At 42.7% G+C, this 15,818-nt stretch overlaps 1 protein-coding gene across 1 annotated transcript; it reads left to right on the forward strand.

Annotated features, from left to right (window-relative positions):
- The first annotated feature begins 24 nt into the window (after window positions 1-24).
- Window positions 25-11,882, forward strand: col5a2b (collagen, type V, alpha 2b). The gene is made up of 52 exons (XM_076095131.1): window positions 25-36; window positions 140-172; window positions 372-404; window positions 818-871; window positions 991-1,083; window positions 1,191-1,265; window positions 1,373-1,417; window positions 1,541-1,594; window positions 1,761-1,814; window positions 1,928-1,981; window positions 2,130-2,183; window positions 2,325-2,378; window positions 2,692-2,736; window positions 2,822-2,875; window positions 2,967-3,011; window positions 3,255-3,308; window positions 3,491-3,589; window positions 3,719-3,763; window positions 3,853-3,951; window positions 4,111-4,164; window positions 4,259-4,366; window positions 4,497-4,550; window positions 4,648-4,746; window positions 5,201-5,254; window positions 5,338-5,436; window positions 5,522-5,575; window positions 5,678-5,731; window positions 5,811-5,864; window positions 5,983-6,036; window positions 6,132-6,176; window positions 6,340-6,438; window positions 6,545-6,652; window positions 6,751-6,804; window positions 7,006-7,059; window positions 7,383-7,436; window positions 7,552-7,605; window positions 7,698-7,805; window positions 7,882-7,935; window positions 8,049-8,102; window positions 8,215-8,376; window positions 8,485-8,592; window positions 8,706-8,813; window positions 9,045-9,098; window positions 9,176-9,283; window positions 9,393-9,446; window positions 9,548-9,655; window positions 9,796-9,849; window positions 9,934-10,041; window positions 10,233-10,590; window positions 10,683-10,873; window positions 11,011-11,253; window positions 11,338-11,882. Exons 1-52 carry the CDS (start codon window positions 25-27, stop codon window positions 11,482-11,484), a joined length of 4,227 nt encoding a protein of 1,408 aa, XP_075951246.1. The 3' UTR covers window positions 11,485-11,882.
- The last annotated feature ends 3,936 nt before the right edge of the window (window positions 11,883-15,818 follow it).

Below are 15,818 nucleotides of genomic sequence, written 5' to 3' on the forward strand. Positions count from 1 at the left end.
TTTATGTGTTTTTCCCAAGAAATGATGGGCTTCAAGGTCAGTCATGGTTAATTCCGACATAGATCAATATTTAGCACAAATATCAAATTTACTGTTGTTCTTTGAATTCAAACGAGTTGTAAATATGTTTCTTTTATAGGGAGAGAGAGGTGAACCAGGTGATATCCCATATGTAAGTAATCTCACATGTGTGTATACATGCAATTCATTTTTACATATATATATATATATATACATATATATATATATATATATATATATATATATATATATATATGTAAAAATAAATAAATATATTTCAGCTTCTAATAAATGAAAGTTAAAATGTTCAGTGTGTTTTGTTACAAGCACTGTTTTCTTTCTACTCCCAGGTGGTGGGGCTCCCTGGACTTTCAGGACCCTCGGTGGGTTTTTCCTGCTTTTACTTTCTCTATTGTTTTTGTTTTTAACTGATAATATAAGATATAAGGTTGAAGAAATGATTAATAATATATGACAGAAGGATTGTTTGAACGATCTCCTTTATAATATCGTCTTTTCACTAAGTTTGACACTAGAGGGCACCAGAATGTCATAATAGTGCTGGTGATTAGAAACACCCTGCCGAAAAGTGAAGGATATTATTATAACTGCAGTAATATCTGTCAACCTGCTTTCTAAGAAAGCCAAATAAATGAACCTGTATCCGTGAAAAGATTAATGTGCCTATTTTTAAATGATATTAGTTCATCATGAAATATATTTCTAAAAGCAGTCTGCAGACAGCAAATCTCTGTATGTAAAATAAGTTTCTCTTACACTTGTGTTTCTTGTTCAGGGTCCTCCAGGAACTCAGGGAAAGACTGGACCAAGAGGCTTTAAAGGCCGACGGGTCAGTCTGGATGAATACTTTTAACGCTGTAAACTAGAAGCTAATCTGTTTATGGAAACTTCTCCTTGAAGGGGAACGTGTTGTCTCTAATTAATGATGTTTCATTATTCACCCTGCAGGGATTGGTAGGGCCTCAAGGATTTGACGGAGAGCCCGGTGTGCCAGGAAATCCGGGAGAGCCGGGACTCCAAGGCCATCCTACCCACCCTGGGGTGAGTTTGTCTCAGAGTCAATTTAGAAATCTTCTTAATTCATAGAAAAAAAGTTTGAACATTCCTTTGCACAAACATTTCTCTTAAAATATATTCTTCCCAAAAAGGGCAACCTGGTGTCACAGATGGCTGCAGGTTTCGGGGAGAAGTCTGGTGTGGCTAGCATGGTGTCAGGAACAAGGGTGAGTGCTGTAAAGCTGTGGGAAAGTAAACTACATATTTTACGTAAACACAAAGTTTGGAGGTATGTTGAATTTAACCCACAGTGTATGCAATGTGGTTATTTCAGGGTGAAGCAGGACCACGAGGACCTCTAGGGTTGCCTGGACATGAAGTACGCCATTTTTTCCTCCAAAGATTAAAATACTAAATTTTTGCCTGTTGTCATAAAACTTGATGTATGAACACTGTATATTTTCTTGTATCATAAATTACTATCTTAATCCCCTTTGTTTAGGGTCCACAAGGGGGACAGGGATATCCAGGAGAGGTTGGAGACCCAGGACCAATGGTAGGAACATTTCTGCCTCTTCATGTTATATTTTATATTTGATGCTCATTTCCACATCAAGTATCTATGAGGAGCAAATCTAAACGTGTCTCTAAACCGGCAGTACTAGATCTAAATGTAACTGTGCAGAAGAAAAACTGTGTTCCTGATTCCTTGTGTGGAACAGGGTGAGTCAGGTCATCGAGGACCAGACGGGCCTCCTGGGAAAACTGGACGTGATGTGAGTCGAACATACATGCGTCCTCGTGAAAATGCAGAATATACTGTTAGTATTATCAGTAATTATTTATCAGTAATGATCTTTTTTAATAACTTTTTACTTTTCCTGCTCAGGGAGAAGCTGGAGCTGCTGGTGCTACAGGAGAACCAGGATTTCTAGGATCTGTGGTAAGTCCGTCTCCCAGTCCTCATCATAAACAAGCAACACAAAACACTTTATTAAAATCGAACCAAAGAGCAATCAACACTGATTATGATCTACAGACATAATCTTGCTTCTTTGCCCAGAGTGTGTTGATCATTTGTTTGAATGCAGGGTGCAAGAGGATTCCCAGGACTTCCGGGTCATCCAGGATTGAAAGGTCACAAGGTAGACACACACAAAATATAACTGTTACCCAGCAATGCATGCTCCCTGATCAAAGCCTATACCAAGCCTCACTTTTCATGCTTCAATGTAAGAAACATCGCTTACTTATTACCTGATTGTTCATTTTAATCTCTGCAACAGGGAATTGCCGGTCTGTCTGGGTCAAAAGGAGAGTCTGGAGCGGTTGGAACTAAGGTATGAATTTGCCTACATGTACCAGGATGCATTGCACCCAGTCATTTGGTCCAAATTAAATTATTGGACGGAGTTATTACAGTCCAGTAGATACCGGATTCTTTTCTTCTTCTTTGTCAGAGCATTTGATATATTGATTGCTGTTGTGATGTAAAGAGAATTTCAACAAATGTAACATCAATCATTCTAAAATACATTACCCACTCTAGCTTTAAGGACCTCCTAATATCAATGAAAGCTTTTATCGGCTGTTGGTTTTTACAAAAGTGCACATTTCAATCCTGCATTGTGTCTGTGTCTTTGTGTCTTGCAGGGTAAATCTGGTACTCCGGGTGCGATGGGTGCTGCAGGCCCACAGGTATAGAACACATGCAGAGAACAGATCACAGAGCATCTCATACAGCTGTCAGTCACACAGATGCTGAGCCAGTGTTTTGTTTCAGGGACCAGCGGGCATGCAGGGAGAAAGAGGCAGAGCCGGACCAACTGGTCCTCTGGTAAGAAACACAAAACATCTTTACTCGTTTCGGAAAAATGCAAAAATGTAAAATGGAGTTGCAGGGTTGAAACATTTTCTTTCTCTTTTAGGGAAAACGTGGCGAAAACGGCCATGTTGGCAAACCCGGTCCTCTGGTGAGGAATTATATCTACTAACATTAATGTACTTTCAAGAAATAGTTTGATCATTTAGGAACTGAGGTTATTGCCGCTCTCTCTGCAGGAAAATGAATATGTACACGATGATTTATTGCTTTACAATTCTACTTTTATGCATCACTTGTTTTTGGACATTATTTCACCAGATAACACACACTGTGAACAAAACAAACTGAAATGCTTATGACAGAATGTTTTAAACATTTCCTTTCACTACAGGGTTCAATAGGAATCCTCGGAGTTTCAGGATTTCCTGGTAACGCAGGAATGAAGGTGAGATGCTCTACTGGCAGAACATTTTTCTAAAAATCTTCTATAACATGAATCCATTTTTATCTGTATGTTATTTAGCTTACTCATTTGTAGAAAATGAGGTCTTAGTTTGTGAAAATATGAGCTCTTAAATTTCAATAACAAGCTTCTTGAATGTGACCTGAATCGGTCCCGGGGTGCAGGGAGAAGCAGGACCAACAGGGGTCAGAGGAAGTCCAGGACAGCAGGGTCCCAGAGGGGATGGAGGTCACGTGGGACCAGCTGGGCCGCAAGGACAGCAGGTCTGTTATAATTTCATCATTCTGTCTTTTGTTGGGATTTCATTTTCAAACTGTGAAAGTGAGCACATATGTTTGAACTATATTTGGCTTTAGGTGAATAATTATGAGTTAATATTTTGTTTTTAACAGGGTACCTTGGGACCTGATGGATCTTCAGGTAGCCGCGGCTCCTCAGTAAGTATAACACCATAAGTTATGGAGCACATCTTTGTCTGTAAATCTGTTTTTAACTCAAATCGGTCTCTGCTCCTTCTCCTCTTCAGGGTCTAGCAGGTGTCCAGGGTCCAGCAGGGCTGTTGGGGCAACCCGGCCCCCCCGGCCCCCAGGGAACTACAGGAACACAAGGACCAAAAGGCCAACTGGTACAAGCTCCTATTGCATCTAACTGTATTTGATGAATCCCTGAAGTCTGCCTCCTTCTCCATTTCCGTCTCTGCTTTTAACTTTGTGGCTCATATAACAGAATGCACCAGGAGCTTTAATGTGTTATCTGATCCAGGTTATCTGATCCTCTTCAACAGGGCGAAGCTGGACTGCTTGGATTCAAAGGAGAAGCTGGTTTCAAGGGAGAAAGAGTAAGCTGAGAAAAGTTCTTAATGTTAAGTTTTCATGTTATTTTGGCTGACTGAGTCTGATAATTGATTGGCTTATTATTGATTGCTGGGTTAGGGCAACCATGGTGTTCCAGGTGCTTTGGGCCCGTTGGGAGAGGATGGGAAGCGTGGACCTCGAGGTGATGGTGGATCCATCGGGCCTCTAGGAGCTCAAGGAGAGACAGTTAGTCAACTTTTACTTTATGTTTAAGAAAACTGCATTTAAAATCCTTTAAGCAGAGGACATTTCACGATCTCAGGGCCTGAAATGTCGCAAACTCCCAATCTGGAAACAATTGTTCATTTTTTTCAAGGGAGCTCCAGGAAATAGAGGTTTCCCAGGTGCAGATGGTTTACCAGGACATAAGGTGAGTGGACTTAAAATGCACTGGCAGCATTCAATTACTTGTTAGTTATGATTATTCTAGACCATGACGTGTGTTTCCATGCTTTTGAAACAAACAGGGAGCCCAGGGTGAGAGAGGACTGTCAGGGTTGACCGGCGCCAATGGTTTATCTGGAGATCCAGGACGTAATGGAGAGCCAGGTCTAACAGGAGCTCGGGTACAGCAGACATATCATTTATTGCCAATATTTGCTGTGTTTTTGTACAATAAACGTCCTGTGTCTAGACAGGCAGTTAGAGCAACTTCACATCTGGAGAAAATCTTGTATTTGCTGACCTCGAGTGGTTTAACCTTTGACCTTGCTGCAGTAATGTAGAAATGTACTTCTGGGTGTGTCAGTACACCGTGACATCAGTACAGCGTGGTTGCAGATGCAACAAACTTTCAGCCTGCTTTTAAATGACGCTTTAAATTTGTCTGTCAACACACTCAACAGTTGAAAACATGAATGAAAGCATTAAATATGTAAAAAGAAATAGAAAATATCAGGAATATTGTTCTCTGTCTAGATTACTGCACAATATGTATAGAATAATAACTTTAGAGAATGAGATGCAGCTTCAGAGACATGTGTCTAAGGTTGGTCTGTAACTGTGTGTCTGATTTCACAGGGTCTGTCAGGACTTCTTGGCGCCCAGGGATCAGAGGGAAAGCAAGGACCAATGGTGCGCCAAACCTTTCATTTTCATCACTCACCAAAGTGTGAATGGAAGACGGCGTGTATTAACGTTTTGTTCGGTTTATCCAGGGCTCAGCAGGAGACGATGGTAAACAAGGCCCAGCTGGTTCTACGGGGAACCGAGGGTCATCTGGACCGATGGGCCTGTTGGGACCGAAAGGCTTCGCTGTCAGTACATGTTGTATATTTAACATAAGTAATCAGATATTTTGTGCAGCAACAGATGATGACTTCTGTGGCTCCTGACTTTCAGGGTGATGCTGGGAAGATTGGAGAGGCCGGCAGCTCCGGGTCTCCAGGTCAAAGGGCAAGTTACTTTCACTATTGATATACTATAGTGTATTTATACTCCATACTAAATCATAAATACATCAGTAATATCCTGATAGATACTGTGTCTGTCTTCTAGGGGGTGAATGGAAAATACGGAGAGGAAGGCGCTGCTGGTCCAGCTGGTCCAGCTGTAAGCATCCAACTGTTTATCATCAATGATTTGATAACATGATGTTTAGATGATTTATATTCTTTTTGCTTTTCTTCAGGGTCTTGCAGGAAAGAGGGGAGAGCAGGGACCACAGGGACTGCATGGTTTCCAGGTACACTGCATCCTAAAAACATAAAAAAATATGAATTTATATTCAGCATATTGAGTATGCAATTCTTTTTCAAATATTGTTATTAGCATTAAAGCAAACATGTTTGGTGTTTTTTTAGGGTTTGCCAGGACTGCCAGGACCACCTGGAGAGTCAGGAAAACCAGGTGTTGAGGTAAGCGTTTTTTTCAGAGATTATAGTGAAATAAATTTTGATTGAGAAGCTCTTCCTATCATATTGCATTAAACATAATGCGTTTTTATCCCCAGGGTCTCGCTGGAGAAGCTGGTGCTGGTGGAGGTACAGGTCCAAGGGTGAGTCCATTACTGTTCTCTCACCTGATTTAAAGGTGTAGCTCTCATTCAGTTTCCATACTCAAATGTCTTCAATCACTCACAGCGTTTAAATCTGTCACATTAAGTCATTTAGTGCAATGAGGAATTGTTGCATGACTGTATCCCCTGGTTGTTCTCGCAGGGAGAAAGAGGCCCTCCAGGAGAGAGAGGGGAAATCGGGACCAATGGGCTGCAGGGAACCAAAGGTAGTCCAGGTGGACCAGGACTAGATGGGCCAAAGGTATTGTAACCTTAAAGACACTGACACATGCAGAACTTGTAGTTTTTACTTGCTGTAAATCTTGTTTGCAATAAGCTCTACCTGAGATATGTTTCGCACATTCTAGGGTAGCATTGGTCCAAAGGGTACTGTTGGAGAGGCGGGAGGTCCAGGACTTCAGGGGATGCCAGGAGAGAGAGGCACATCTGGACCTTCAGGCCCGAAGGGAGATGCAGTAAGTCAAATATTAGAGATACCATTTTCTCCACTAACATGACCCGCAGCAGAGGAAGATGAACCTGAGGCACTGATAAGGTTGATTTCTTCTAACAGGGTTTTGCTGGAGAGGGCGGACTGGAGGGGAAAGTCGGAGCTGACGGTGCACGGGTGAGTCGTCTCAACATGATGTCAGGACTCAAACTACACCGCACATCTCTCAGCAGAACAAGCCCAACGTTTGTGGCAAAACAGTTTTTCTCATGGCTGACAAAATACTCGCCGTTAGACTGTCACTGGCTGACAATCTTACAATTGAGTTTTCTTATGTGTAATGTGATATTCTAATATATGTTATCATTATATTTAAAGGGGCTTCCTGGTTCTGTTGGACCTGCTGGTTCTGGTGGACCCAATGGAGAGAAGGTGAGCTCAGAAGCACACATGTAACATGTACTATATGTTAAATCTGGATATGGTCATGTAATTAGCCAAATTATCACGTTTACAACAAACATTACACAAAATTGACAATATGTGACAGGGAAAAAGCATAATATTAATGAGTGTCTTGGTGCAAAACAACAGAGATATTCTTCTTTTTAAATGTAAATGAGCCAGGATGTTGTACGACCTTGAACCTAAAGCATCTATTTAAAAACTTAAATCAGTCAAATTACTTATGGTTCCAGTTTGAAATGAAACGCACATGTAATATGACCCTGACTTAACTTGTTCCTTTGTTTCAGGGTGAAACCGGCCCATCAGGGCCTGCAGGACGCCGAGGCACAAGAGGAATCGCTGTCAGTACAAGTTATTATTTTACAACTGACATTAAATTAAAGAGAAATGTTTTTTCTTTGACTGTACTTCCATTTCTTTTTGATAAAGTGTGCATTTGTGTGATGATATTAACAGGGTTCTACTGGTGACACTGGTCCTACTGGTGCCGTTGGCTTCCCTGGACCTGCTGTAAGTGGCCCGCTAAAGCAAGGCAGTCATGTCCGAAATATACAGCTGAATAAACCAATAAAGGCTTGATTAATTTCCTCTTTCTGTCGCAGGGTCCTGATGGTCAACCTGGGGTCAAAGGTGACACAGGTGAGGCAGGTCTGAAGGGAGAGGGAGGAGCACCTGGACCACAGGGAATGGCTGGGATATCAGGAGGACAGGTAAACACATTGACCAAAAAAAACGTAAAGAAATGGTCAAACAACTTGTCTACATGCTACTCGTATGTGTTTCTAGGGGCCTTTTGGTGTGACTGGACTGAAAGGAGGCAGAGGAACACAGGGGGCAACAGTGAGTTAGGCTCTATATTTAATGTCTTTATTTATAACTGTAGTTTGGTGTATCAACTATCTTATGTTATTATCATCAAAGTGTATCTTATTGGGAGTGTGTTATTCCCACAGGGCTCTTCTGGTTTTCCTGGGCTGCCAGGAGGAGTTGGACCAGCTGGTTCTCATGTGAGTTAATTGGTTATAAAATATGTTTCAATCTCATACCTGCAGTGGATTCATTAAGTCACACTTGTTTTTCGTAACTCTGGATTGAGGGCAGATCATGTGTGTGTTTTAGGGTGCTGTTGGAGCAGATGGGCCTATTGGAGGTCCAGGAAAATCGGGAGCTGCTGGGATTATTGGGGAGAACGGAGCTCAAGGACGTCAAGGAGAGAGGGGAGCTTCAGGTGCACCGGGCAGCCCTGGAGAGAAGGCAGACTCTGGAGAGGACGGCCCTGGGGTGAGATGATCATCTTTATGTTCAGGCTGTGCTGATCTTCCAGCGGCTATACACAAATAAATGCTGAGATGTTTCAATTGCTTGTCTGCTCTTGTGTTTCTTTGCCAGGGTCCTGATGGGCCTCCAGGACCTAATGGTGCCGCAGGACAGCGAGGGATCGTGGGTCAGCCTGGACTGAGAGGAGAGGCGGGCATGCTGGGACTGCCAGGTTCTGCTGTATGTATTCCTTCTGACAGTGTTTGCTGTTCTTTGTTTTAGCTGCGCACTGAGACACTATGTCTTGCATTGAGATTTTAGTGATGTAAACATTGTATTTCTTTATTCCTCAGGGTCCATCCGGAAAACCCGGAGCTCCCGGAGTTCAGGGCGGCACAGGGCCTGCTGGTAGAGTCGGTTTACCAGGAGCCACTGGGCCAAGAGGAGATGCCGGCCCTGAGGTTAGTCGAGTCCATCTCAGTCATTACACATCTTTTATTATTAAGTGTTTAGCTGATGTTTTTATATGGAGTCCCTCACAGTCATGCTGCTTATTTCTTGGAAACATGAACCACTGTATGACAGTTGAAAATATCTTCACAGGTTTGTTAATATAGTTGTTTCTTTGCTGACAACTCAGCTTTTAAGTCACTCTTCTGTACTTTATCATGTCATTATCTGTGTTTTTTCAGGGTATCGCTGGAGCAGAGGGGCCTCCTGGGAAGGACGGTCTCGTAGGGGACAGGGTAAGACTAGTGGACAGGATGTGCTACCATGCATACAGCTGTGTGTACTAACCGCTGGCATGTGTGTGTCTTTCCAGGGAAACAGGGGTAATGCTGGCTCAGAGGGTCTGGCTGGTACTCCAGGGTCTCCAGGAACTGAGGGTCCTGTGGGAATGACAGGCGGTCCAGGACAGAGAGGCGAGAATGTGAGTTTCCCAAGTAATAATATGCTCCATATCATATCAATAGCTTTGTCGATGCTAACACAATTGCAAAGTCGGCTCTGTCATCGCTCTTTGTTTGTTTTGAGTTTAGGGTGCCATAGGCTCCCCTGGACCCCAAGGAGCAGCTGGAGTACGGGGGAAAGTGGTAAGCATGACATGAGAATGTTTGACATAATTGATACCTAAAAACATCAACTTAAAACTTTAAGTGTAAAACATTGTTTTTAATGCTGTGTCTAACTTTAGGGCCCTCAAGGACCACAGGGAGAGAAAGGAGCTGCTGGAGAACAAGGAGAGAGGGGTCAGAAAGGACACAGAGGTTTCACCGGGCTCCACGGTTTGCCAGGAATAACTGTAAGCAAAATGTTTAAAATACTTCTAGTCCTTTAGATAGTTCACATACTAGTGTAGTTAGTAGTTAGTTCAGAAAAACATTGATAAATTGATAACACTGAATGTTTCCGATGATGAAATGTCATTCTTCTTTATTTCAGGGCGCCACAGGGGATGAAGGAGCGACAGGTATTGTTGGACCAGCTGGGCCGAGGGTGAGTGTATAACAGCACCATGCAGTCACATTTGAAGCTCTGTCTTGTTAAACAATGTAAATGACTCACTCTTTTATCGTAAAGGGTCCTCCAGGAGTGGCGGGTCCTCCAGGAAAGGAAGGAAACATCGGTCAGCCCGGACCAATGGGTGCTCCTGGAAGCAGAGGTTCCAGTGGGGACATCGGGGCACAGGTGACACAAGATTACGTTCACTTTTTTTAATATTACAAACAATCAACTTATGAGACAAGTTCAGTGGCTGCAATAATTTGTTATAATTAGGAATCAACCTCTCGGGATCATAAGTTTAAATTTCAAGTTTCATTGTTGAGATATCATAAAGTGTTAAAAACATACTTCATCTTCATCATTTTCCTTGTCAGGGTCCACCTGGTAATGCGGGTCTGTCCGGCCCTCCAGGCCCCCCTGGACCTCCCACCGCGGCTCTGGATGACCTCTTTGCTGCCCTTTACGATTACGACGGGAACGGCCACGTGCCAGAAGCCGCGGAGTTCGTCGAGGATGATGTGGCTGCCGATCATCCTCCTCTTCCAGAGATCAATAGAGATGAAGCCCTCCCTAATAAGAAGTCGGCCATCCTGCGTGCAGACACCGGAGTCCACGCCACGCTGAAGACCCTCAGCGGACATCTGCAAAACCTCCGCAGTCCTGATGGTAGCAAGGTGAACCCAGCGAAAACCTGCCAGGACATCAAACAGTGCTACCCTCAGAAAAAGAGCGGTGAGGCTCCTGTTTTCTGCATTAACAAATTATTTTCAGGTCTGTTTCGACCAGTACCACAAATGTATTAATGTAACGCACATTTGATACAGGTGAGTACTGGATTGATCCAAATCAAGGAAGCACAAGAGATGCCATCAAGGTCTACTGTAATATGGAAAATGGTGAAACCTGCATCTCCGCCAACCCGGCCAACATTCCCCACAAAGCCTGGTGGACGAAATCCAGTCCCAGCGCCAACAAACCCGTCTGGTTTGAAGCAGACATGAACGGTGGAACTAAAGTAAGAAATCCAAAAATATGCATTTCCTGGCTTCAAAATCTTTAATTCCAAATCTGATGTGTTTAGTAGAAGCCTGGAAATCTTTGAATCCAGACCTGCCTTGGGTGTAATCATGTCAAACTGTCATCCAATTTCAGTTCCACTATGGAAATACTGAGGAGCAGCCGAACGTGGTGGCGGTTCAGATGAAGCTGTTGCAGCTTTTGTCCAAAGAGTCACACCAGAACATCACCTACCACTGCAGGAACAGCGTGGCCTATAAAGACGAGAGGAGCACCAACCTGCAGAAAGCACTGCTCCTCAGAGGTTTCAACGGCCAGGAGCTGAGAGCGCAAGGAAACATGCGCCTCCGGTACACCGTCCTCGAGGACGGCTGCACGGTGAGTCATTACAGGACTCTCAATTTCATAAAAGACTTATTGGAAAATACTTTTACTGAATTATCTGGCTTTCTTGTCCCTCAGAAATCAAACGGAGAGTGGGGCAAGATGGTGCTTGAGTACAGGACTCAAACCTCTGCCAGGCTGCCTGTCGTGGACGTGGCCCCCATGGACATTGGAAAACCTGATCAGGAGTTCGGCCTGGACATCGGCCCTGTGTGCTTCTCATAAAACAACACAAGTAACATCATCACCAGTAAATTAAAGTATATGGACTCGTCTTTCTGTGAGCGTACAAGTCGATGGAGGTTAGATTCTTCGACACACGGCTGCGTTTCCCAAAAGCTGTTGAAGTACAGTGTAACTGCTGTGTGACCGGCAGGACGCTGACATAATTTATTCACCTTGTCAATAAATGTACAATCTGGAGCATCAGACCTCTACAGGGAAATGCATATGGATGGAAAAAATAAAGTCTGAGGTGCTAACATGAAATCTAAGTGGAGTTTAGATGGATTGTTAAGTTGCATAAACTGGAAAAACAGCCAATAATATTAAAGCTGAAAGAGATGTATTCTCAGAGCAGATCACATTGGAACTGTTTTAGCAAATAAAAGCAATCAAACCTTTTCATTTAGCTTTTTATTTCCAGTAAATGCACGTCCAGAGGCCTGGAGAGGGCAAGAGTTAATATAGCAATGACTGTAGTTCTTAATTTTAATGGATTAAAAAAATAAAAATCATGCTTGAACCTAAATTATTAAGTTCTGTGCAGGAACTCATTTACTCTTTCAACAGAAAACCTTTGTATCTCCTTTTAAAACCCCAACTGTAAATGCAACATATGACTGTAAATTACAAATGATTTGTTTGTTGTTGAATATGGATGTGGAATAAATGTCTTTCTCTGGAATGACTGTGCTCTTCCCACAAACCAAAACCTAGAAAGTTGAATAAATCAGTTACCCCTCAAGAAAATGAGTTTGAATGAGCTCAGAAATGACACTAAACCATCTCACCACTCGGGGGAGACAAAGACTTTCTACAGAGTCTTTTAATCAGATTTAACTGCTTTCACCTGACATCCCAGGAAAAAAATGTCCTTCATTAGATGGGCTTTGAGATGAAAAACCAGCAGGGCTCTGGTGGTTGCACAGCAATAAACCTGTGTCTAAATACAAACAGACATGGATTTATGGTGAACCCACCCTGCATTAGTGCTTATTTATTAACAACACACTGATTTACTGCCTAGTTTCAGCTTGAAAAAGGCTGCATGCATATGTGTATGATCAAATGAGAGAGAGGGAGAGAGAAGGCGTCCTTACAGGAAGAAAAAGAGCCAAAGTTCAGGCAGCACATGTTTCTGGGTCGACCTCTCTTCTCTGCGCTCGGTGAAAGACGTGACACTCTCACCGTTTCCTGCAGCCTGGGCTCTCCACATCTGTTGAGGAGGTCATTTTTAGCCGGGGCTGCTATTTTAATTCTGAGCATGGAAATTTTAAGCAGGTAGAAGTGTTGGTTCTGAGACTGTTTGTTTTCCAGTGTTGCTCAAGTCAATTTATACATCGAAACCTGTGTTTGAAATTCAAACCTTCGCCACACTTTTTTTCCTGGAAGTCAGGGCCATTTAAATGAGTTCAATAATATGTCCATTGTTCACTACTTCAAGGAAAATAAAGAATAAAAACAAAAGAAAAACCACAGAATTCCAGATGACTACAGAATGTCACAGCCAGAGAAAGAGAAACCACACTATTGTTGTTACATTTTCATATTTATTGTCAGGTTTAATCATTCATCCATATCACTTTTATAGCCCTCCCTACACTTACTGAAAATCCTCATGTATGATCTTATTCTAATGAATTTTGTGTTTTTAGTTAACCATACTCAATTTAGTATTAAACCTGTTTTAACCTTGTTTTATTGTTACTAGTGGATTTATCTTGCTTTTGTCCTGTAAAACACTTCAGTCAGTCATGCCATCTTAGTTTAGCAGTATAGTTTGGAATGCCATTGAAGGTAACATTAAATAAATAAATATATATGTGTAAATATACCTGTGAAATTAATAGATCTGCCTTGAAATACAATTACAATTCCATAGTATAGCGGTCATAGTTTTAGGTATTTGGTCATAAATCAACAAATTGGACAAATACAAATTAAGACCTGATGGTGCACAATGAAAAGTCAGGGGGTCACCAAAGTTATTAATGTATACATGAGCCACATTATCCTCTCGCTCATCTTGCATCTCCTCCTCTTGCTTGCACGTATAATTTAAAGTCTTTCTTCTGATGTAGTTTGCGTCAACTTGTGTGAAAAAACAGAGTGTGTTGCACGAGACGCATTTGTGCCTGCTTCCTCCAAACGTGGACCGCTGTAGTCTGCGACCCTGAGACGACTTGGCAGCGACGCCCAGATCCTGAATGGGGTGTCTCTTGTTCGCTGAGGAGCCTCGATGAGATTTCCCAGCTACACCTTTTCCTTCCTGTGCACCTTCCAACCCCACCTCACTGCCGCCCCTCCAGAACACTTAGAGAACACTGGGAAAGGATCATGAGAAGGGATCAAACTGTTGGCCTAAATTATTCTCGGTGGCATGAAAACGCCAGGCTGAAACAAAAGCACACAATTATGGGAAAGTATTAAGAGTTTTCTCTGACATCAAAGTGATGAAGTCTGCTGGTTGTAGTGGGAGTATGTTGTCAGATTCTCTAACAATATTATTAGCCTCTATCATAGGTTTTGCATGTAAAACTATAGACTGATTCGTTTATTGTACAGATTTAGAGGATTTCTAGCATTTCTGGATGGAACATTTTCACATTTTACATATAGATTTCTGACTTTTACGGCCCATTTTCCATCCACATCCTGTTCAGCACTCACCTGCCTGCACACCTGACTCTCATCCTCCCTAATCAAACACGCTAGCTGCTAGTCAGTCACAATAGCTCAACCAGCTTCTTTCTATTTTCCCTGTACAGGGGGTTTATTCCCCCGTGGCATTTTATTCTTAAGATTATACACCATTTTATTCAATAAAGAATAGAAAAGCTCAGGGGATAAAAGCTCTCTGATGCAGCATGGGAGCTTGGGTGTAATCGGGACAATACATTATTCAAAAGATACTCCTACATGACACATGATATAAAAAAGTGAAATTAAGTGAAATTCACACACAGAAAGTCAGTCAGACCGGTGCTGCCTCGCTATTCACACACACACACCCACACGCACACACACACCCACACACACACACACACACTGACACACACCCCTCCTCCACCCAGCTGAGGTCGAAGCTGATCGAAAGGGAAATGGGCCGCTTTAACATCCCACCTTTTCCCAGATCCTGGGCGGAGCGTGTGCTTGGTGGCAGGGGGGGGGAGAACAATGGCAGGAAACTGGGAGAGGAGTGAGGGAGTTCCTGTTGGCAGGACGATGCTGAAGACGAGAGCGGGGGCGCGCCTCTTTACAAGTGGACACTGGCCCGCCGCCCTGGGCCGAAAGGAATTGGGCTCTTTAAAACTGTAATAAGCTTATTGTTTGAGATGTTTTGAAGCGTTTGATTCCAAATGTCTGACATTTGAAGGGCGGGATGTTTTACATGTTCTGCTGCTAAAATAATCTAAAAATCTAAATCAAAACAAAATCGCTTGCAAAGCAAATAACCTTCATCATTGTGCCCTTTGTTTCCCACCCATCAGTAAGGTCACTTTCTTACCTGTATTGTTGACTTTTAGTTGTGGTCCACCTCTTCAGGCGGTCTTGGTCCGGTTCGTTGGTCCCCACCAGGGTTCAGCTTTCATACGAGCCTAAATGAGCCGAATGAGAAAAAACACCAGAGCTCATCTGGCATGCACCAGATTATGAGACTATGCATCAACTCTTTCAATGATAATTATTGTTTATGAAAGCTTGGATTATATTTTCATAGGTTTTGACCAATGTTTTATTAGTACTATTGTAATAATATTGTACTTTTAAATGCTGAGATCTGGGAATGTGGTGCAACTTGAACACCAGAAATGACTACAACATGAGACATTTTTAAAACATATTTAAATCTCTAAAATAATAGATATCAGGCAGGGTTTTCTTTCTATTTCGATGCAGCTAGGGTAAAAGGTGATGACATTTATTGAGGGCCACAGCTCCAAAGAACACACATAAAAGTAGTAAGAGTACTACACCAATAGCTAGAACTCTGGAAATAAACTCTCCACATGATGTATTCACACTTTTGATCATGACGTCCCTCCAGAAACACCAAACAGCATCGCTACCCGACAACGAGCGTTGACATCACTCCGTGATGAGCTGCTCAGATAATTCCTGACCCTGCAGCAGCGGGCTGAAAGCAGCAGACTTCCTGCAGGCCCCACCCAAACGCGGGTCACATCCATACAGCCGGGCCACATTGCTCACCCCAACCCCTGTACTGTATGCCCTCCACGCCCTCGAGCACAGCCAAGAACTCATTCCATTGTTCTCAAGAGTGAGACATCCCCAGCATGCACAAGTGGTCAGATCAAGCTATGATCCAGATATCA

This window comes from Anarhichas minor, unplaced genomic scaffold, assembly GCF_050575085.1.
Source record: "Anarhichas minor isolate MPS153535 unplaced genomic scaffold, ASM5057508v1 ptg000018l, whole genome shotgun sequence".
NCBI lineage: Eukaryota > Metazoa > Chordata > Actinopteri > Perciformes > Anarhichadidae > Anarhichas > Anarhichas minor.